We start from the raw sequence: 22,353 nt of genomic DNA, 5'->3' as shown, positions 1-22,353 counted from the left end.
TGACCTGAGGGCATGCACAGTGCAAAGTGCACTTGCTCTGTGTTCAGAACCAAGGCCACAGTGAAGTTGTGATGCAACATGGGCAAACACTGCCAGAAACGCCTCAGATTCATTTTGTGTGTGTGTGTGTGTGTGTGTGTGTGTGTGTGTGTGTGTTTGATTTTTAATTAATATTTGGTCATTGTATGTTCACCAACCTTTTGCTATTGTCACATTTTGGGGGTCATAATCCATAATTTAAGAAGTGCTGGGGGGCAGCTAGGTGGCACAGTGAATAGAGCACAGGCCGTGGATTCAGGAGGACCTGAGTTCAAATTTCGCCTCAGACACATAACAGTAGCTGTGTGATGCTGGGCAAGTCACTTAACCCCATTGCCTAGCAAAAAAAAAAAAAAAAAAAGGAGTGCTGGGCCGGATAATCTCCTGTCCGATTCTAAGAGTTTGATCCTGTGATTCTTTCCATAGAATGCTATCTATGGTGCTGTCTCCATTGTCTTTCCTTCCATCCATCCCTATCCTTCCCCATGTAAATAACTTTTCTGACTTTTTAACGGAAGTCAGTGGGAAGATTTATTTTAAATCACCTAGTATTTATAAGTACCTATAATGTTGCAGACACTATTAGGCTTTGGGGATACAAAAATAAAAATTAAATAGTCCCTGTCCTCAAGGTTAGATGGTATAAGTTGATAACTCGTTAAAAAAAAATACGTTTGTTGTGTGTGTGTGTGTGTATATATGTACATTTTAAGAAGTTAAGATGTTAACAGATTTCGTGCCATATCTTGAAATATCCACACCAGCTATCTGTCTGTCTGTTTATCTATCTATCTAGTAATAAGAGGATAAAGACTAGACCTTAGATTTCATTGGTATAAGAAACTTCCTCTATCAGTGCTTGGGGCACCTTATCTGCGATTTATAGCAATATAAATAGTCTAGAATGACACAGCCAATATGTGTCAAAGGCAGGACTTAAATCCATTCCTGGCTTTGAGGCCAGCTCTGGGTCCACTGTTGCAATGATTCTTAGTATCTAAAAATAAAACAAAATAAATGTGAGATAATTCAGGTAGTAGCTTTGAGAATCAGGAAATTCCACATGTAGGAAGTGTGGTTTGAACTTAATTTCAAAGAAAACTAAGGATTCCAAGAGGCTAAAACATGAAGAAGTGAATTCCAGGCATGAGGGATTAAGTCTGCAAAGGCATAGAAATGTGAGTATCGACAGCAAAGCTAGTTTGGTTGGATTGAAGAGAGTCTGAACCAGCAAAATGGAGCCAGTCTGTTAAAAGCTTTAAATGGCAAACAAAGGACATTACATTTGATTTTAAAGGTGGTAGGGTGCCACTGGGGTTTGTTGAAGAGTAGAATGACATGTACAGATTCATGCTTTAGGAAATTCACTGTGACTCCAGGCATGAGGTAACAGAAGCCGCCTTGTGTTGACACACTAATCATAAAGGAAATTAAATTCAGGTCTTCAGATTTGAAGGTTAGACTCTCAGGTGAGATAGTGAAAAAGTTCTAATTTTTAAACCTAGTTGATATCTTCCAAATAGGTAGAACTAGCTCTTTTTTTTTTAAGCTGATCTATGTAATAATCAGTAGGTGCTGGACAGGCTTGTCATTAGCCAGAGATTTTCCAGTGCATTATAGATTTTTTATCTATAATGGAAGAATTCAGAAGTTCAAAACATTTATTCTCTTTCTCTTAATCTTGCTTACAAAATGTATCCCCAACCTTTTAGCACTAAGTAGATAAAATGTAATGAAGCACTGCATGTTTGAAGTTTAGTTGGTTTTCCCAAATAATATAATATCCGTCATCTTCAGCTCAAGGTAGTTAGAAAAAAACCAAACTTTAAATTCTCTCACCTCCCCCCATTGGCATATCAGCAAATGTTTTTAGGGGGAAATAGTGCTCAACCAGGGGGCCATATCTTTTTCTGCTATAGTTACCAAAAAAATTCATTGAATCAACAGATATTCATGAAACACCTATTACTTGTAGAACAGTGTTATGTAGTGTAGGGAATGATGTTGTTCAGTCATGTCTGACTCTTCATGACCCCATTTAGGGGCTTTCTTGGCAAAGATGCTGAATTAGTTTGCCATTTCCTTTTCCAGCTCATTTTACAGGTGAGGAAACTGAGGCAAACAGGGTTACATGGTCACATACAATGTGACTACATGGTCACATACAGAGTTGGATGGTTGCCCATGGTCACATAGCTAGTAAGTGTCTGAGACCAAATTTGAACTCACGAAGAGGAGTCTTTAGTGACTCCAGGCCATGCAAGCTATCCACGGCACCACCTAGCTGCCCTATCGTACAGAATACATAGAAAAACAAAGGCTCAGTCCCTGTTCTCAGGGCACTTACGTTGTAGGTTACTAGACCTATTCAATATATATAAGCCACATATGCTAATATAATGAAAGTACAACAAAGAAATAGAAGGTGTGTTACATAGATAGGATGGAAAAATTGCTTCTACAGAAGGATAAGGAGGAAGAACATGAGAATACATGGGAAGAACAAGGAAATTGTTGTGGAGCATATCAGTATTTGAGCTGGGCCTTGGGGGAAAAAAGAAATTGTGTAGTCATAACTGGGAGGGGAGAGAGAGAAGGGTTTTCAAGCAAAGAGAATAGAATGAGCAAAGTCATGGAGGCAGGGTACTTTGGCTCTAATTTTGGAGAACAGTGAACACTTCAGTTTGACGCATATGATCTGCCAAATAAAGTAGAATGAGATAAGGTTGATAAGCCAGGTCAGGGCCAAATTGTAGAGGACCTTGAATCCTAAGGTTTTTTTTTTTATTGTATTTTATTTGGTAGGTAATCTGAAGTAATTGGACATTTGGGGCCGTGGGGAAGACAGCAGCATTAATTAACATGATCAGAACCATCAGAAAGATTATTCTGGCAGCAGTGTATAGGATGGATGAAATGGGGAGGAGGGGACAAAACACAAGGTAGGGAAGCTGGTTTTGAGGCTCTTGCAGTAATTTAAACAAATAGGAAGCTAAATTAGTGTGATGGCAATAGGTGAAATAAACATTTAGTGAGAATCTAGTTGATTTGGCTGTTAAATAGGTGAAGAGGAGAGGACTATAGTCCAAAGTCTGGGTGAACTAACTGATGAAATGAATGGTAGTGCCATTAACAAATAAAAAAGCTGGGAGAGCAACTAGCTGACTTTGAGTTGGTCAGGACATGTTGAAGTAACAGTAATGTGTGTTGAGGGACAATATCTAATAATTTGGAAATATAGAAGTTTGAGAGAAAGGTTGACTCTAGAGATACAACTTTTGGCAGTCGTTTGCATGGAAGTAAAAATTGAGCTATCAAAGAGTATTAGAGAAAAGGAAGAACCAAGTTCCTCAATACAAACTTAAAATTTTTCTGTGTTGTATTTGTCAGGACTTGCTTTGTCATTACCAATATGATTGGTAGATTTTAAGCCTTAATTTTCCATTTAGTTGTTTTGTTATTATTGGGAAAAAATTGTCCTTAGGAACATTTAGCAAGTTTGTCATATCATTTCATGATAATTAAAATAGAATTACTTTTATAAAAATAAAAAGGGGCTTGTTACTCATTTTTGTAAGAAAACATTTTAAAATTTAATTTAGAAGTACTATATGCCTATATTCTAAATTTAGTGTTTTTCCTCTCCCTCTTTCCCTAGCTTAATTGATCTTTCCTATGTTTTCAAAGCATATAGTAGATCTTGAGCACTATTACTGTTTACTTTTTAAGCTGAATAATGTTTAGTGCTAGAGTAGGGAGGCAGGAACATTTGATATATTTTGGTTCTGAAATGGTCCCCTTGGAAACACAGGCAATAGTTGAGATATCCTCTCCCTCTTGAGTTATTTTTAATTTTTAAAAAGTTGAGTTTTCCAGAAAATAACACATTAACATTTTATTGCCACCCCTGTGTCTCACTCCTTTTTTGTCTGGTCAAGCAAATTAACTTATTCCAGGCAGTAATCTTTTTGTCTAGAATTCACAGTAGATATATAAATAATTTTTTAAAGTTTTCATTAGTGTAGGGAACTCTTTGTAAGTCAGTCAACCAGCATTTATTTATTTATGAATAAATGAATGAATGAATGAATGAATGAAGTGATCACCATGTACCAGTCACTGTGCTAAGCAAAATACTGTCTTTGCCTTCAAGGAGCTCACATTCTCATGAGGGACACAACATGCAAACAACTATGTACAGATGAGATAGATATACCGGGTAAATTGAAAGTAATCTCAGATGGAAAATTCTAGCAACTGAGAGACTGGAAGAGGCTTCTTAGAAAAAGTGGGATTTGAGCAGGGTCTTGAAGTATACCAGGAGGGAGAGCATTCCAGACATAGGGGACAGACAGACAAGCAGGGCAAGGAGTTCGAGGAAATGGAATGTCATTAAATGAGGAACAGTAAGTAGGCCACTGTTGGTAGATAGCAATGACCAGTCTCTGGGCCCAGTGGCCTTTTAAGAGATAAAAGAAAGCTTTGCTGTTAAAGAACCCAACACTAAAATGAGGAATATTTACCACCTATATCTCTCTGGGGAAGTCATTCCTATCTACATAGATCATCAGATCAACTCATAGAAAGTTGCCTGGGCCATGCAGAGTTAAAGACTTTGGCCCTCTATCCCCTACCATTGGGTGCTTTTCATCACGCTTGTTAAATAACAGTAAATGTACCTTTTCTGAGAATTATTGAATAATGCCTTCTCCTGGGATTTTTCCTTGCTCCAGGGCCTGCTTAAAATGGAAAGAAATTACATTTGACCCTTTTGTTTTTTAAAAGTGTAGTTATTTATTTTCTGTGATTTTACTTTTTTGAGTAGGCTAATTGTCAATCTAGTACTCCCTAGAGGTTAGGTCCTACCCTCTAGAGTTCTTGATCTGCAGCAAAGGGTTAGCTTTGTTCAGTGTTGTTGGTTCTTGGAAAGACTTCTTATGAAGAAACAAAACTCAAAGGAGATGGCTTGAAAAGAGTGTTATTCATTCACAACAGAACTGAAATGCTGTTTGACTATCTAAGATCAGAGGTTAAACTCAAGTGTTTCGGCTGTGTTTTCTAGGGTAGAGCTTTAAAGATTCTCCCCATTTAAAATTTTTTTTTTCTTTAGAATTTGTCTTCCAGTGGTATGGATGGCTATATCCCTCTCCGACTCCTAAAGCACTGACTTTTGGGATCCCAAATTATATTTGGCTGCACGATCTTTGAATAGAGAATAGACCATGGAAAGCTAGAACTAAATGATTGCCAGTCAGATGTAAGACCAAAAGTCTAGTTTTCAACCAGAGTGAGTGTACATTCTTGTGAAGTTTTGAAAGCAATCCAGAACCATGCCAAACATCATTTCAAACCAAAGTAGATAAGGAATATAATCAGACAAAAAGGCACTACCTATTTACTTTAGCATCATTCGGTTTTATTGTTTTAAATTGGCCAGTACTTTTTTCCTCCTCTCCTGTTCCATCCCTGGTTTTGTATTTTCGAGCACGAGGAGCTGTACCTGTTACCAAGAAATAGTACAGAAATCCCAAGTCCTGGTGTAACTATTGTGAAAACTGGTTGGTGATGACCACTTTCTTCCCAGCTCCACCCTGAAGTAGTGGGAGGGGAGAAGTCCAACTGTTAACTTTAACCCAATCCTGTCTGCCTGCTAAAAGGCCTTTTTTCCACCCTAATGGTTTCTGCCTAACAAATGGTGTTTCTTTCTTACAGCATTATGATCCTGGACTTGTTGTGGTGATGGTAAACTTAGCAGTGGTAATTTTTTATTTTCAGACTGAATTACTCCTTTTTGTTATCAGTGCACCAATATGTTAGGCTTACTTTCTCTGTTGTAGCCTTCATCCCTCTGCTTGGTCTTTTTCATTTTCATTTCCTTTCCTTTATGCAACTTGTCTGATCCCTGTTCATTAAAGGGTAATGCTAAGAAGGGATGTATCTGTTTGTGATAGAACTGCCACAAAAAAAAAAAATCATTTAAAACATAAAATTCTAATACTGTTCAAACTTGATTTACCCCACAATATCATGGGCGCTAGCACTTGCTACTGCAATTTTCAAGTAAATAAATAAATTGAAACAAACTTTGACTGCCTTAGGAGGCAAAAGTACTGATGCAGTGTTTATGTACAGGGGTTTATATAGTTATTGAATCTGTACCAAAAGTCTTCATTCTTGCAAAAACAAAGCTTAACAGATAACAAAAAAGTAGAAAATAAAATCCAATTCTTTTGACTTTTTTTTTTAATTATTCCATTAGTTTCTCTGACTTTACCAGTAAATCCCTGATTGAGACATTTTGAAAGTGATATTGCACTTAAGGACGTCATTTTTATAACCTGTCTTTAATTTGGTCCTTTTGCTAAAGATTGCAGTCACTGCTTATTTATTATACCATTGGGCGCAAGGTAGTAATGTGGTGTTTTGGTTTTGGTTTTTTGAGGGGTTTTGGTTTTGTTTGTTTTTCTCTCTCTCTTTTTTTTTGTTTTTGTTTTTGTTTAACTGGCAGTCTTTGAAAGAATCAAAATGAAAGCTGTATTCCAGAAACCTTTTTTCTTTGCTGGCATGAGATGTTTTTTTGTTGTTGTTGTTTTTAAAATATGATATTTTAATTGCCCCAATTAATTTTTATGTTTGTTGCTAAAAATAACAGTTGGTCTTTGGTGATACATAGGTAAACTCCTGGATTTTTACCACTGCCTGAAGACAAAAGTTAACCCTATAAATGCAGTTCAGTTGAATACAAATTCCATAAACCGTTGCATGGTGGTTTGAAAAAACTTAATCCTTGTCACCCAGAGTCCAAGATCCAACTAAGGTCATGGCATTTGTTGATTTTTTTAAAAATGCCTCATTGTTGGCCTGATAAAGTTGATTTTTTTTTTTTGGCCCAAAGGTATAATATGTATATGTGTGTACAACAAAAGCAGTTTTTTACACCAGCCTGAGTGTAAAAGATGAGGGAAGTAAACATTGTGTTTTTTCACTCAAGGTATACTACGGATAAGGTAAGTCCTCTTTTCAAGTGGGCTTACATCACAATAAACAGCGCAAGTTGTGATGTAAAACAGCTGTGGTAGTAAAGTGCTTGTCTGCCCCATTTTGCTTTGTTTGGCTGGTTATGAGTGGATTAAAGATACATAAAAACAAATTTCAGCATAGTTTGATTAGTTGAAAGTCAATTTTCTTCGCAACTAGTCCTTTTCACAGCTTACTGATTGCCGCAACCAATCTGGGAAATGAGAAAATAGCATTACTATTTTAGAAGGTTTCAGTTTATGAATGAAATCATTTTTGGCTACCCAAGGGTACCTACTTCCTCATTTAATTTTTTATACCCTCTTATTTAACTGCGAAGCCATATTTCCACAAACAAATAAAATTAAGTTCTGATTTTACTTAAGTTGGCTTTATAATTTTCTAGCATTTTAGTTGGAAATATACCTTTGTTTGTATAGATTGAGGTGTGGGTATAGGGGTAAAGGGATTGTTAGTATAGAATATAAATGACTTGTTTTTGATGGGAGGATCTTTTAAGTCAAAGAAAAAAAGTTTTTAAAAACCTCCTGCTGCCAGTATGTAGTGTAGTGTTTTAATCTAACCACCAATCTATTTTTGCTAGAGTGGTTAGTGTTCTGTGAATCCCAGGTTGTTAGGTTAGGCCGAGGGTGGTTGGATTTGAGCTGGAAGAAGTGGATTTGGATGTAAGCTGTGAGAATGGCTTGTGTTTGGTTCACTGTAGCTTTCTGGTCTCTGCACTCCAAGGCAAGATCTCTAACCACCCAAACCCACTGTGTAAAGTGAACTGTTGACTTGGCTACGTGCCTCACCTGCTTATGTGTTCCTGTTTCAGGGAGAACAGATCCCATTCCTATCGTTGTCAAGTATGATGTCATGGGTATGGGTCGAATGGAGATGGAGGTAAGCTGATCTTACTAGTCCATTGCCTTATGAAATATGTGAGCTAAGTTATGTCAACTCCGAGTGTAGATACAGTTATAAGAATACCCATGGAAGATGGAGTGATAGCTATTAATAGTTAATTGTATAGTACTTTTTCTTTCAATTAAAAAAATGTTTCATAACATTTCATGCTATGATTCCTCAAAGGGAAGCAGATGATTCAGTAACTCATTTTTATCTTTGGGGAAGCTCAGTCACAGAGAGGTTTGTAGATTTACCCATGATCACAGCTCTGAGGCAGAGTACAAGGATCCTGAAACTCCTGAGTATTTTTCCCATAGGCAGCACTACTTGTCTTAAAATTTTCTATTAAAATAAAAGTCTTTCCCCTCTAGAACAGAGTATTACCTCTGGTTCCCTGCACTTTGTTACCCAGAATCTTTTCCACATCCACTCTTATTTCTTTGACATTGAGACCTGCATTCCCATAAAGTGAAGTCCATTACTGGCCATGGATATGCCTGCTGGGAACCACTGCCATGGCAGGATTAATGAACTGTTTTGCATGCCATTTTCTCTGTGGGGTGACAAAGTAGGAGACAGTTAAGTAAGATATGCAGATTTTTTACAAACAGTATTATATTTGATAATGCAGTACTTTTTAGGCTAACTGGATCATTTCAGGATTGTAAGACTAAACTGATTCTGTTCTTGTTAAGCTTGATTATGCTGAAGATGCTACCGAACGGAGGCGTGTCCTAGAAGTAGAAAAAGAAGACACAGAAGAGCTGAGGCAGAAGTACAAGGTACTTGATTAAGATAGTTTGTGTATGGAATCTCCAGGGTAAATGTAAAGGCTACTTATTTTTTTGTGAAAAGGAATAATTTATGATAACATCAATTTAGGATTCATTGGTGAGACGTATCATTAGATCTTGGTCCCTTAGGACTCCTGTTGGTTTTAAGGCTCCTTTGGGAACTTAATTGTTTTTTTGATGTGGTTTCAATCTTGTTAGGTCTTGTCAGTTTTATGTTCTAAATTATCACCTCTGCTTAGGTTTTTGAGTTATGACCAACAAAATATATTCTAGTTATTTTTCTAAAAGAGGAGGGGGGAAATGTTTCTACCATTAGCTCTCTGGAAGTGTTATATTAAAGATCTGGGGATGGGGAGGGGGCGGTTGGGGCGGAAATTGGAATGGGGAGTGGAAGAAAGCCTTGTAATTTAGACTCACTTAGAGCAGTCCTCAGATACTATATGCCTCCTGAAGATACTCTATTGCTCTAACCACTATGTTTCAGCCTTCCAGAGAGTTGATTGGAATAGCTTATTAGTGATTTATATGGTGTCAGCTTGCAGCAGAAATGTATAGAGTTAACAACCTTGTCAGATTCAGTGAAGAATTTTACACAGATGCTGTGTGTGTATGTGTGTTTGTGTGTGCTTTCTTGCTGTAGGAATTGCAGAAAAAACTTTTTAACATCATACAAATAAATCATTTGATACTTGATGGATCTGTGATCTCATTGTACAGATCATTTGTAAATTATTTATTAGTCTTAAATATCTGTAGTCTCAGGACTATTCTTAAGTGGAATAGAATTTTATCTCCTTACCTAAGACTTTGGTCTCAAAGGGTTAGCTACCATTTGTGGAAAACAGGTACTATATATTTCCTTTGATTGCTAAAAGATGTGCTAGTTGAGGACATTTAATAAAAATATCCAGGGGTGTAAGAGAATTCTTGTTACTGTTCCAGTCCCGTATTGCTGTCTAGTTAACCTTAAGTTACTACAGATACAGAATGAATGGGAGTTTGGAGTTGATGAGAGAGAGAGAAGGAGAGAGAAAATGTATGTATGTATGTACCCCAAGCCATGATGCTAGGGAGCTGAAAGCAGCAACAGCTGTGGAATATATTGGTGAATAGGCTGCACTTTTCTTTCTGTCAGTTGCGCGGGGGGGGGGGGGGGGGGGGGGGGGGGGGGGGGGGGGGGGGGGGGGGGGGGGGGGGGGGGGGGGGGGGGGGGGGGGGGGGGGGGGGGGGGGCATGCAGGGAGGTGAGGGAACAGATGGGGCAAAGGAATGGGATTCAGACCCTGTGATTTCATTGATTTAGGGAACCTCCCAGGTAAGGAAACTCCCAGTAATCTACTGATACAGGTCAGCACCTTCTTTGCAATGTAAGAGTCTTAGTTACCTGATACACTAAGGGGTAGATGACTTGCCCATGGTCACCTGGCAAGTATGTGTTAGAGGTAAGGACTTGAACCCAAGTCTTTATGACTTTGAGCTGATTTCTATCTATTACACCATACTTCCTCTCTGTTAATTTTATGTAACAACAAACATTGATCCTGCACTGCAATTTTTGCAGCATTGCTCTTGGTACAACTTTCATATTTTTAAATGCAGCTAAATTTGAAAGCTGTTTTAAATCTAAGAGCTTTCATTTTAAAAACTGACTCAAACACAATTATTTCAGTGCTTCAGGTCAGGCTAACTTCAGACATTCATATAGAGGAATTGTAGGTCACTGACAACTGGAAATATAGTGAAAGCAAATTCCAGTATCTGATTTCCTTCTTTGTTACTTGTGAATCATTATAATTATTATTTGTCAAAATATTTTGACAGGACCAAAATGAACATTTTAACCTTTTTGAATCATTAATTTTAAGAAGGAAGTGTGTTCCTGGTTCTCAAAGCAGAATATTTTTTTTTAATTTCTTTTTATACAGTATTGCTACCATTTTACTTGAATAACTTTAGAATCCAAACAAGAGAATGTGTGTTTAAATAGATAGATAGCTGTTTCACATTCAAATTGATGAATCATTCTTCCTGGTGGATCTCAGATTTATATGTTAACCATTCATGTCTTTGTAACATTTTCTGTGTGGAAATTTTCTTTTATCATGTTCCAGTTAGAAATGGGACTAGTTCTATCCATTCACAAGTAGTTAAAATATTTGTAGTAGAAAAGTGACTTAACCAAGTTCACATAGAGCTAACTAATCCAGGAGTCAGAATTTGAACCCAGATTACCAGTGTTCTTTTCACTATATCACACTGCTTCTCCCTTACACTTCTGTGTCTCCTTATAGATTTATACTCGTCGTTCAGGAAGTCTTAACTTACAGAGCAGCCACCACGAAGCATAAACCTCTAAATCAATGCTGTCTCTAACCTGACTAGTCCAATGATCAGTGGAACAATATTAACAGAGTTTAATGGTTCAGTTTTCAAGAAGAATAGTTGGATTCAAGAACCTCATCAAACATCATGGATTATTTTACACAGAAACTGATAGCTTAGTATTAACTTTTTTTCTCTAAGTAAAACTTGAGTTTTTTTTCCTAGCTATATTTACATTTAAAACAAATTACTTTGTTTTTTTTAGATTTCACCTTCTCCAGCTGACACATCCCCAAGTCATCATTTCAAATGTACTTTCATTTTTTAAAAAGTGATAACACTAATAAGCAAATTATAGATACAGAGATCAGCATTTGGCTTCAAAGAAATATAGAGAAGCAAAAATCTTATCTCTCACATATAGGGAGCACTGTTTATAAAAAATTTTTACATAGAAACCTTTTAAAATAATAACCAGACACAATTTTGGCTATCTCTGTTTGCCTTCTATTTTAAAATGGTCTCTACTCATGTGAAATCTTAGGGCAAATTTTTGTGTTATCTTTGCCTAAATATTTTTAAAAATCTGGAATTCAAAACCTCAAATCAAAATTAGACATCTATGAAATAGTGCCTTTCCAAACCACAATCCTCTATGTGCTTTACAAATTCCCATGGTTTTACAAAGATTGAAAGTAAGCAGAAATTTTTGTCAGATGAGTAATTTGAACCCTTCATTTACAAGATACTGAATTAAGATACCCTTTTTCGAAGAAAGTAAAAGCTTAAATTTTTGCATGAAATCCAATTATCATATTTTGATTTTAATAGTCTACTTAATCCATGTTGGTTCAAGTCTGTGCTAGCCAAACACCAGTGACAGAGCTCTCACATTTAAATGGACATTCAGATATTTTTTTACTTCAATAAAACAACAAAAAATTTGAAATACAACCTTCCTGTGAATATGGAATACTAAATTTAATGTTGCATGTTGTTGATGTATTGGTTAGTTTGGCTGAACTTTTCCTCTTTGTTATGAGGGATACTACCCCTCTGGGAGGGCAGGGGAAGTATACTGGGAAATGTAGGTGTTATAAAAACAAAAAATACCAATAAAAAATGTTTTTGGAGGGGGAGAGAAATAACGCCTTTGTTCTAAGGAACAATATTTTCTATATACATTTGGCTTACAAAAACCTGTAAAGTGGCAATGTAGTAAATCTTCACTAATTTATGGAATTAGAAGGTTTGAGAAGCTTAATTGACTTGGTGAATTTAGAACTACAAAATACTTTATAAGAATACAATTTTATTCTTAAATACAATTTAAGCTTCAAACTTCATTATCATTAGATGTTTACGAAAATAAATCACAATACAAGCCTGTATTTATTTTTACATTTTATATTCATTCTCAATTTTATCTTCACAAGAACTCTCTGAAATTGATTCAATTCAACAGATGTTTATTAAGCACCTGCTACATGCCAAGTCTTTGAATAGTTAGAAGCAGTATTGACCTCAAGAAGCTGACTACTACTACTACCATTGCCAGGAATCTGAGGAGGAGGAATGATGACAAACAGTTCATTAACAAAACTTTTAAAGTTTTCGGAGTGCTTTACAATTATTATCTCATTTGGACCCCACAACAACCTTGTGAGGTAGATGCTGTTATCTTCATTTTATGGATGAGGAAACTGAGGTCCATAGAAATTAAGGGACTTGCCCAGGGTCACACAGTTAAAGTGTTTCTGAGGTGAGTTTCAAATATAGGTTTTAATCCCTCTACAGCTGACATTATTTATGTAACTAAAAGACTAGCTGGCTAAGGCAGACATTCTTCTCAGGAAAGAGGTTGGTGCCCAAGGTAGCTCACCTGCAGAGGCACAGTTCCAGCTTGGTTGTATTCAGTTCTAAACCTGGATCTAAAATCCAGTGCTCATTCAGTGGTGTAAACACAAATCCTGTAATATATGTAGGAATAGTTTGCTTAACACAGGTGTGCAATCAATTTTGAAAACATTCTAATTTTCTTGGGCTCTTATTTTAAAGTGGTTTTTTTTTGGTTTGTTTTGTTTTTGTTTTTGTTTGTTTGTTTGGTTGGTTTTACTGCACCTATAATTTCATTGGTGTAGGGAAGTCCTGGTGAAGAGGGCTTCCTTTACTAGTGCTGGGGCAAGACCTTATTTGCCACTTAGAGCCTGAGGGAATTGCTTGTGCCCCTGAGAGGTCATGCATACTGTTAGATGCTGGACATCTGACCCTGATCCTGCAGCCAGCTTTCTCTCAACCATGGCATGCTGTCTCTCAGGTGTGTCTTTTAGAAAAAGCTACCATGGAAACTTGGCTGGTTTCCCCTTATAAGTAAAACCCTAAAAGTCATCAGCTTTTTCAGCTTTTATTTTATTTTATTTTATTTTGTTTTATTTTCTTAGTTATCACAAATTTTGAATTAGATGAGTCCAAATAAATGTCAGGAAAACCAAAGCTCATAAAGAGGGAATTATAAGAAATTCAGGTCCCAATTCCATGGTTGATTATTTCACATTTACTGTGTGTATGTTTAATAGTATTTCTGTGGGAAAATTTAAATATGAAGAAGACAGTTCTGGCTATTAAATTTTAATCAAAGAGGTCGATTAAGTGCTTTTTGTAGTAGGGAGGTACCATTAGCAAAGTCTGTTTCATTCCTATCTAAATTAAACGTTTTTATAGTGCTACTGTCAGGTGACAGTTTATCCTCCCCACCCCCCAATTTTCTTATATAATCGGGCAGCTAGGTGACACAGTGGATAGCATGTTGGGCCTGGAGTCAGGAAGACCTGAGTTCAAATTTGGCCTCAGATACTTACTAGCTATGTGACACTGGGCAAGTCATTTAACCTCTGTTTGCCTTAATCTACTGGAAAAGAAAATGCAGACCAATCCACAGGGTCACAAAGAGTTGAACACCATTGAACAACTGAATAAGAGCAAACTTATGCCAGTAATCAGTTGTTTGCCTGAAAAAAGACAGAAAGTGGAAGACAAACCAGGAAGAGCAAGAGTTGCAGAAGCCAGGAATATAGGTAATGCACTGGCTAGTAATCAGCTGGTGAACAATTATGAACTGCTCTTTCAAGAAACAGGGTGACTGCTCCCAGGATGTCTTTTAGGAAACAGATGCGAAGTTCCAACATTCTTCAGACCCTTACAAACTGGAGGGTCCTTTGGGAAAAGGGGAGAGGAGATGTCACCATAACTGAGGCTTCCTTCTCACCCTATGACAGTTCCTCTTTAGAGGTATACCGAGAAGCCACATGCTGCAATTTCTAGAAAAGCCTCCTATTCTAGATAACTCAGTGCTTTTATATGGTACTCAGAAGGCAAATCCCATACCCACTTCTATATCTCTTTATATTATCATTTCTCCTCATCAGATGACATTCAGAGTTTTTCACGAATAGTATTTTGATTGATTGAGACTTGTTCTCACCTATTTAAGGTATTATGACTTACAAATGTAAGTCATATTAAGTCAGTGTGGTTTTTTTCCTCTCTATAAGACATACTTTAAATATTGTGTCAGAATAGGAAAGGAAGAATATAGCATGTATCCTCTACTTTGTTCCGTGTTCATTATGTTGCACAAGTTCAGTATCAGTTTCCAGATTCCTTGTAGTCAATTGTAGTTTACATCATAGGAATACCTTCTTTCAAAAAATTCATAAGAAGTAACTGGATTCTTCATGGCTGAAACCTCTTTGGTTTGTGGTTTACGCAAATTAGCTTCCTGGAATGTGATTTGGGAAATGTAAGCTACTTTTCCTGAAGTGATCTTGGGTTGCCAGACTCACTTTTGTAATAAAAAAAAGTTTTATTTATTAACCAAACACATTATTAAAGCTGGATAGCCATTAGCTATGGGGCCTTAGTTACCTGTTCTTAAAACTGTGGACTTTTGTAATAATGCTCCCACATCAAATCCTTTTGAATAACCGTGTATATGAAGATAACTGTTGGTCCACTTGTACAGATTTTATATTGCTTAATTGTTCCTTAAGTGAGCTTTTGAGGCATCCATGGTGTTGATGAAAAAACATTTTCCCCTTCAGTTGTGTTATTTTTAATTTCAGTTTAATCAATTTTATTTTTCTTGCTATTGTAGGATTATGTTGATAAAGAAAAGGCCATTGCGAAAGCCCTAGAAGACCTTCGAGCTAATTTTTACTGTGAACTCTGTGACAAGCAATATCAGAAACACCAGGAGTTCGACAACCATATCAACTCCTATGATCATGCACACAAACAGGTGGGAAAGAGTTAACTGCTTACAGGAACCACTAGTTTCTGGTTTTAATACCTTCTCCTCTGCATTCTTGTTTTATATTTTTATAAATTGAACTTCCACTACCCACCTATTTCATTTTTCCTTCCATTCTAGGATTCATTTTTGGATGCTCTTGGTTGTGATTTCCCATTTCCAGAAATGCACCTCTGTGCACACATTCATTTGGAAATTTTGACTTTGACATGTTTGTGTAACTGACTGCTATATTTTCAGATTAAATGTAAAAGAAATATTTGGTAGATGTGGAAGACTCATATCTACTTGCCAGTAGTGAGACCTGAAGCTTTGTGACTAACATGATAGGTAGTTTTCTTATGGAGACAGTCCTGACACTCATATCCCCTCTAAATTTGAAGTGAAAGGAACCACTATGAATTTCATAGATTTTTAGGTTTTCATCAGACAAATATTGTTAAGAAAAATACAAATTAATGCCTGTCATAACCAGCCACTTTACTTAAAAAGAATAGTGGTAGAACATGTTGGCATCTTTGTAAAAGGATCAATTAAGATGTCTTTACCATCTTTTTTTATTAGCATGGAAAGGAAACTTAGGGACATCTTTCTGCCTTATGTAGAAAACAGGAGATTAAAAAAGAAAATAGTGATTTCCTTAGGTGAAGCTTTGGAAGGAAAACAAGCCTTCAATCCCACAGCAAGGTCCTGTCTGGATAAAGGTTTGGGAACCATCTAATCACCAAGTATTGGTTGACTTTGGCAGAATGTGCAGGCAGAGTGTTCAATTAACAGTTATGGAGCTTATTAAATTTGTAAGATTTATGAACTTTCTAAAGAAGCTACACCTGTTCAGCCTACATTTCTTTGGGTCTTGGAATTGGCAGGATTTCAGTCTTCTTGGTCTTCCAGCCATGAAAGTCCATGGAAAATTCAAAAGACAGACTTTGGCTATTGAAGTTTTACTTATAGTAGAGATGGGTTGATTTGCTCAGCTGGTATGGGTGGTTTTGATTATGGTTTTTTTGTTCTTGTTTTGGGGTTTTTTGTTTGTTTTTTTAAAGCTTTTAGCTGTGATGTAATAAACATGGATTTGGTCCTCTATGGGAGACTTTGCCTGACACTCACTCACTATGGATTTAACCAGATTATTTAAAAAAAAAAACAAAAACACTTTATTTGTTCTTAAATACCTTTTGAACCTAACATCTTTGGTCATTGCTTTCAACATATTGTCAACATGATTTTATTTGAAGAAATAGTTAGGTAAATCAGTTCTATAGCAGTAGTATATATGGACAGTTCACATTCCCTCCAAATTGTCCTTCACAGAAGAAAAGGTGAGGTATATAATAACAAATGCTGTTACTCATCTAATTTTTTTCAGGTTCACCACCTTATTCATTGAAAGGGGAAGATAGTCTTCAGTTGTTTCTTATTGTTTTACCACTTAAGAGATTTTAGAATTTTAAGAATACATCTTTCCAGTTTGGTAAAATTTCTTTTAAGAGAGTCTGTGTCATTGTAGAAATAGCAGGGGAAACAGTTTAAAAGGTTAACTTTGAAAAAAATTAGTATAGAAGTCTCATGAACAGGGTACCTAGTCTTATTCTATTTTATACTAGGAAAAAAATCTAGAGAAAATACAGTTCACCAACCCTATGCATTAATCTAGGACAGTTAGTTAATAAGATTTGTATGTTAACTTAACTTAGTTTTCACTCATTTTGGCATTTCATGCTGTCAGGTGCACCATAGGAGTTATTTCTTTTTGTTTGAACATTTAAGCAGTGCTAATCTCTCTTTTACTGAAATCATTGCTCTTTGGACTGGTGTTTGGTAAACAATTGAATCTGGAAATAACGACATCATAACCACATAAAACAGAAATTTGTGGGGCTGTGGTATAACTTTTTTTTCTTAGCTCATCTCTTCACAGCATTTTGAATTCCCTCAAGAAACTTTAGTGTTAGTACATTACAGACAAATAACTTTCTTAATAGCAAATGGATCCTATTTTTCTTTGATCAGCATCGATGTATGCCTACACAATTACCATCCCTTGAAACTCTCCTTGTTCCAGCATCATTAAGACCTTGTCTTGCCTTGCTGGAAGGCACACAAGATCATTGTTAATATAAGCCAGTAGATAAAGGCATATAGCCATATGATGGTGGCTCTAATTTGCGTCTTCCAAATTTTCATCATTGAAAACTAATAAACCATTAAAAGGGATATTTCCTGAATTGTCTGATAGTAGATTGCTGGAATGTGCTGGAATGGGCAGTCTCAGTACAATCCTTTCTCCTAGCCTGAATAATCTCTTTCTTACAGTGAATGCTGATCACATTACTTCAACTCTTTATTAAAAGATCATGCTCTGCATTCAAATTGCCCTCAGATCCTCTATTACTAATTTTCCTTATTTTAACTAAAATTAAAATAATTTACAGCAGAAATGCTTTATTTTTGAGAAATCATTTATCTCTCACAGATACAAAAGCTTATGGGATACAATAACTATTTTAGCATCCTGATGCTGTCATAGTGATACTTTCTTGAATTCTTAAATTTTCCAATGATTCTCTTGGTTGTGTCCTAAAGAAATCAGTAAAGCTTTTGTGCCTTTTCTGAATTCTAATGTATTTCACATGCCTGGCCAAAAAGGATTACACGAATATTTTAAATCAAATGGGGAAACATTTTCTATCATTTTCAGGAATCCAAAAACCAAATACACAGATTAGTGTATTTTTACTGTGATCATTGAAATTCAACATATATTTTCAACCCCTGCTAAAGTGGAAATTATCTTAAAAAAAAAAACAATAAAACACTATATTCCTTTTATTAGGAATCATCATTTTAAAATACCCTCTTTATTTTCAGCCTAAGATATCTATTTTTGTGGCAGTAGTTCCACTTTAAAATTACTCATCTTCTTAATTATCCCCTATCTTCTTATCCTACAATATTTTGGCCACTAAAAATACTTATCAGCATTTCCCCAACCTCTACCCAATAATTCCATGTCTGTATTCTTTACACAAGTTCCCACCAATCCCAACTGGGGTGGTATCCAGTTTTTAAAAATTAACTTTTCCAAATGAATAGCATTTTAAAAAGTTATACGTTCCCCCAACCCACCCTATTACCTTTTTGTCCCAGCAGGATCAATTTTTTTACCCCCTTCAGGATCCTCTGTTGTAGTTTTGCTAATTTAGACTTCATCATCTTAGGTTTGGTTTTCCTTCCGCACCAGCACCTCTTCTGCTAAGCCTTAGGGCAGCTTCAACAACAACAACAAAAAATTTTATATAACATAGCACAGCAATAGTCTATTTGGGAAAAGATGCCTTCAGCCTACCAACCTAGACCTTTGTTCTGTGGTCATGATTCCAATATAAGAATAGGAAACCCTACCCATATTTTGGTGGAAGGAGGGGAATCCTTTTCAAAATTTTAGGTTATAGGCTCCATCTTAGCTTAATCAAGTTTTGGTTTTTCTTGCTGTGAAGAACTGAAACACTTTTCTTTTGTGAGACTAGTCTAAAGCAACTACCAAGACCACTTCTTTCTCTTCTGGTTGTTATTCATAGTTTTAGTCATTATATCATCATTCTGGTTAACAGTAGCTGAATTTACTTTTCATTCACTCTTACAGTATTATAGAATGTCATGGCCAGTTGATTCAGTACATAGTAGTGTTTTATATGATAGTTTGTCAGTAACTATTAGTGACTAACAGGATTTGTAGGTACTTTATATATTATACAATTAACTATTATGGTTGGTGTCAGATGTGGAACAAGAGGGATATAGACATACTAACTTCCTGGGGTTGTTATTTTGCTGGTAGAAACCATCACCATCTTGAACTTCATCATTTGGGACTTAATGGCCTAGATGGCAGCTCTGAAGTTGAAGTTTTCTTCTTCCCTGATTAGATATTAAGAGTAGCTTGCCAGTAACAAAATACTTGTCTCTTTCAAAACACATTTCCAGCATAAGATTGTCTATATATTTGGTGTTTATGGGGTTAGGACAACAAACATAATTGAAAACAATTGGACGTAAAGCAGATAAAATGAAGCCCTAAAGGCAAACTCCAAATCTTTTTCCCATGTGACATAGTAGAAAGAAGAGAATGGCAAGTAATCAACAAGGTGAGAAAAGACAATTGGGGTTTGGGGCTTTGGGAGGTACTTGCCACTGCTAGGAAGTTAGAGCACTAAGGTCCCCATTTTATTATGGAATAACAATTTCATTGTTATTTCATTTAAGCTCTTTAAGCTACTGAATGCCTGTATATTTGTAATAAATGACTGTAGTAGTCATTCATTTTCTGTAGACATCCATTTATAGGATAGCAGAATGGCAAAGTATGGTATTTTAGCCCTTATAATTCACTCCTTGGAAAGATTTTGCAGTGGAGTTCTAAATATTAAGGAACCATACATGTCAAAACTTGGGAAAATGATAACTTTATTTTAATAGTCTAAGGCAGATAGCTGAAGACAATAAGTTGAGTGGGACCTCAGCTGTTCAGGAGATAGATTCTTTCTCTGGAGCTGCATTGTGTGGTAAGTGAATCAATAAATTCTTGCTGACCTTCCTAGGGTTGGACTTTTTCCCCCTCTCCCTCTTATTTCCATGTTGTACCCTATAAACCCACCACCTCCTTGGAGAAACAGAAAAATAGTTTTCTTCCTCTGTTCAGCTTTCTAAGTGCCAATTTCTCTTAAAATCCTGAGCCTGCCTGAAGCCCTGTGGGCTAGTGAATGAATTTAACCCCAGACAACTAGTTTAGGAGCAGAGGTTGCTCCCAAACTCTGCATCTTAAAAGTTTCCCTTCAACTTCTTTAGGAAGTTTGCTTATGCAATCTTGACTTCTTACCTCTAGCTATAAGGTCTAGCCATTTTTTTGCTTCCATCAGATACTTGGTACAGGTTAATATTAACATACTAACAATTAGCTAAATGTATTTAAAGAACATTGATTATTCTAGCAAAATTTTTCACTAGTATTGGTTGATCTTTCAGTGGTGTCTAGATATAATTTTGATGGTTAATAAAGTCAGCTAGCACAGATATTAATATTCCCAAGTTATACTCAGTGCTTTATTTCAGTATTTTGTTTCCTTGTAACATGTTGGATACATAATACCTCATCTGGGATTGTGAATGAGAATAGTTCTGATGGCAGCCTACCTATAAGTTTGATAAGTTTTTGATTAATGCTGGTGAGAGAAAACTTTTTCATTGCTGATGTGCTTTGGACATTCACTGTCCCTGCCAACTACTTCTTTTGTTGCCTTGTGTCATGATACCTTTGTGTTTAGACTAAAGGTATTTTTGAATTTGTCTCTGTGTCTCCGTGCACATAATTCAAACTGTTTTCCCCATCCCAAATTTTGGGAGTTTCCTTATTACTTAGAATACCTCAAAGAATTGCCCTGCCCCTGTAAGGTATGTACCATGTCTTAAAAGGACCTATCATTGAACTTCTTGTAAGAAGTTAGTGTGACTGAGGATCTTTTTATCATGAGTTAACCAATTGCTGCAACTCTTATTCCATAATGCTAGGATTGGCTATGGTTACATCAGTTCCTTCTCTCTTTAAAACCGTTTCAGTTGTGCCTTGAATTGAGGCCAGGCACAAAGTGCTAAATGAACAAGTAGTAGGTTAACAGTATCCAACACGAATTTGAATTAATTCATCAGGAGACAGAGATTTATCCAGAGATGTACAGTCAGCCCCTGCGTCTTCAATTAGTATGAATTATGACTATTCATCGGTGCTTTCTCTGAATCTTTTAAGATTGTAAGTAAACCTTTCTACATGGCCAGCAAATTAATAAAGGCTGATCATAAACCTTACATAGATTACTCTAGCTGTGAGAGAGATATATATATATATGTGTGTGTGTGTGTGTGTGTGTGTATATTTGTATATATATATGTATATAGTGTTGCAGAATTATTAGGTATAGTAAAGAGTTAATATAAATGACTATAATTATTATTTTTTAACAGAATACATTTTTTATAATTCTTTTTATTAGTTCTCTTGTATCTGTAATAAGCGTCAGTGTCAGTAGCTTTCTGTCAAACAGCATAATTTCAATCTCATAAAGACAAAAATATGACTAATTCATCATCACTTATGGTTTCTAGTACTATACCTTTTCCTCCCCCCATTACCTAGGTCCGAGGCCTCTTCTGCTCTTTCCAGGTTCAACCCTTGATTCTCCACTGGTGCTCCAACACTGGAAGCAATAGGAACTCTAGGTCCTGCAGGTGTGGACACCTGCCCAGGGAGCCCATGTGGCCATTTTGATGTGGACTGAGATGAGGGAGATCTGAGACCATGGATAGTAGTGAATGGAAAAATGGAGTGGGATGGGCTCTGGATTCCTTGTCCCCAAGATTTGGGGAGTGTGGGGGTAAAGAGGGCTCTGGATAGGAAACTATGGCAATTGGTCACACACAAGGCTTTTAGGGAAAGGGAGCAAGGGGTTGTCAGTTTATCTAGACTGACTCTGAGCACCCCAGGAGGACTAAATAAAGGACTAATCTTAAAAATAGGAATAATGTGGTACCAGGTGCAAGAGGAAAGTCTCTTCCTTCCCAAAACAGTATAGTTCCACATGCTTGGTGATGCTTCAGATTCCTTTGAGGGAAAGTAAAAGTTTTTTATTCCAAGAATAGTCATAAAATACCTAAAACCCAAATACTTGGGAGAAGTAACAGTGTAGTGTAGCCAAAAGTGTATTGGATTTAGTAGCTTTAAATTCAGGTGTCAATTCTGCCACTTTTGCCAGTCAGTTAACTTCTCTTAGACTCATTTACCTAATCTGTAAGGTATAATAATATATCTGGTATCAGATTCTTTTCTGTTTTGATAAAGGGTCTTGAGTTAAAAACAAGGAAAAAGACTTGGGGTGAAGGGTAGTATTATCAGGAAGAAAGGGAAGGTGAG

General features: G+C 36.3%; 1 protein-coding gene across 7 annotated transcripts in view; it reads left to right on the top strand.

Moving 5' to 3' along the window:
- The window catches only part of GPATCH8 (G-patch domain containing 8), a 120,205-nt gene that overhangs the window by 81,332 nt on the left and 16,520 nt on the right, over window positions 1-22,353 (top strand). For 5 of the 7 annotated variants that reach the window (XM_027873379.1, XM_027873384.1, XM_027873380.1 and 2 more), the window contains 3 exons: window positions 7,892-7,959; window positions 8,661-8,747; window positions 15,234-15,377. In XM_027873379.1, the coding sequence (XP_027729180.1) occupies window positions 7,892-7,959; window positions 8,661-8,747; window positions 15,234-15,377 (299 nt within the window). Of the gene's footprint in view, window positions 1-5,751; window positions 5,797-7,891; window positions 7,960-8,660; window positions 8,748-15,233; window positions 15,378-22,353 lie in introns of all 7 variants that reach the window. The other 2 variants (XM_027873382.1, XM_027873381.1) reach the window with 1 other exon arrangement.

The sequence above is a fragment of the Vombatus ursinus genome, unplaced genomic scaffold, assembly GCF_900497805.2.
Source record: "Vombatus ursinus unplaced genomic scaffold, bare-nosed wombat genome assembly UNPS02014801.1, whole genome shotgun sequence".
NCBI lineage: Eukaryota > Metazoa > Chordata > Mammalia > Diprotodontia > Vombatidae > Vombatus > Vombatus ursinus.
The sequence above is the reverse complement of the archived record's forward strand: the minus strand, read 5'-3'. Positions and strand labels throughout refer to the sequence as shown.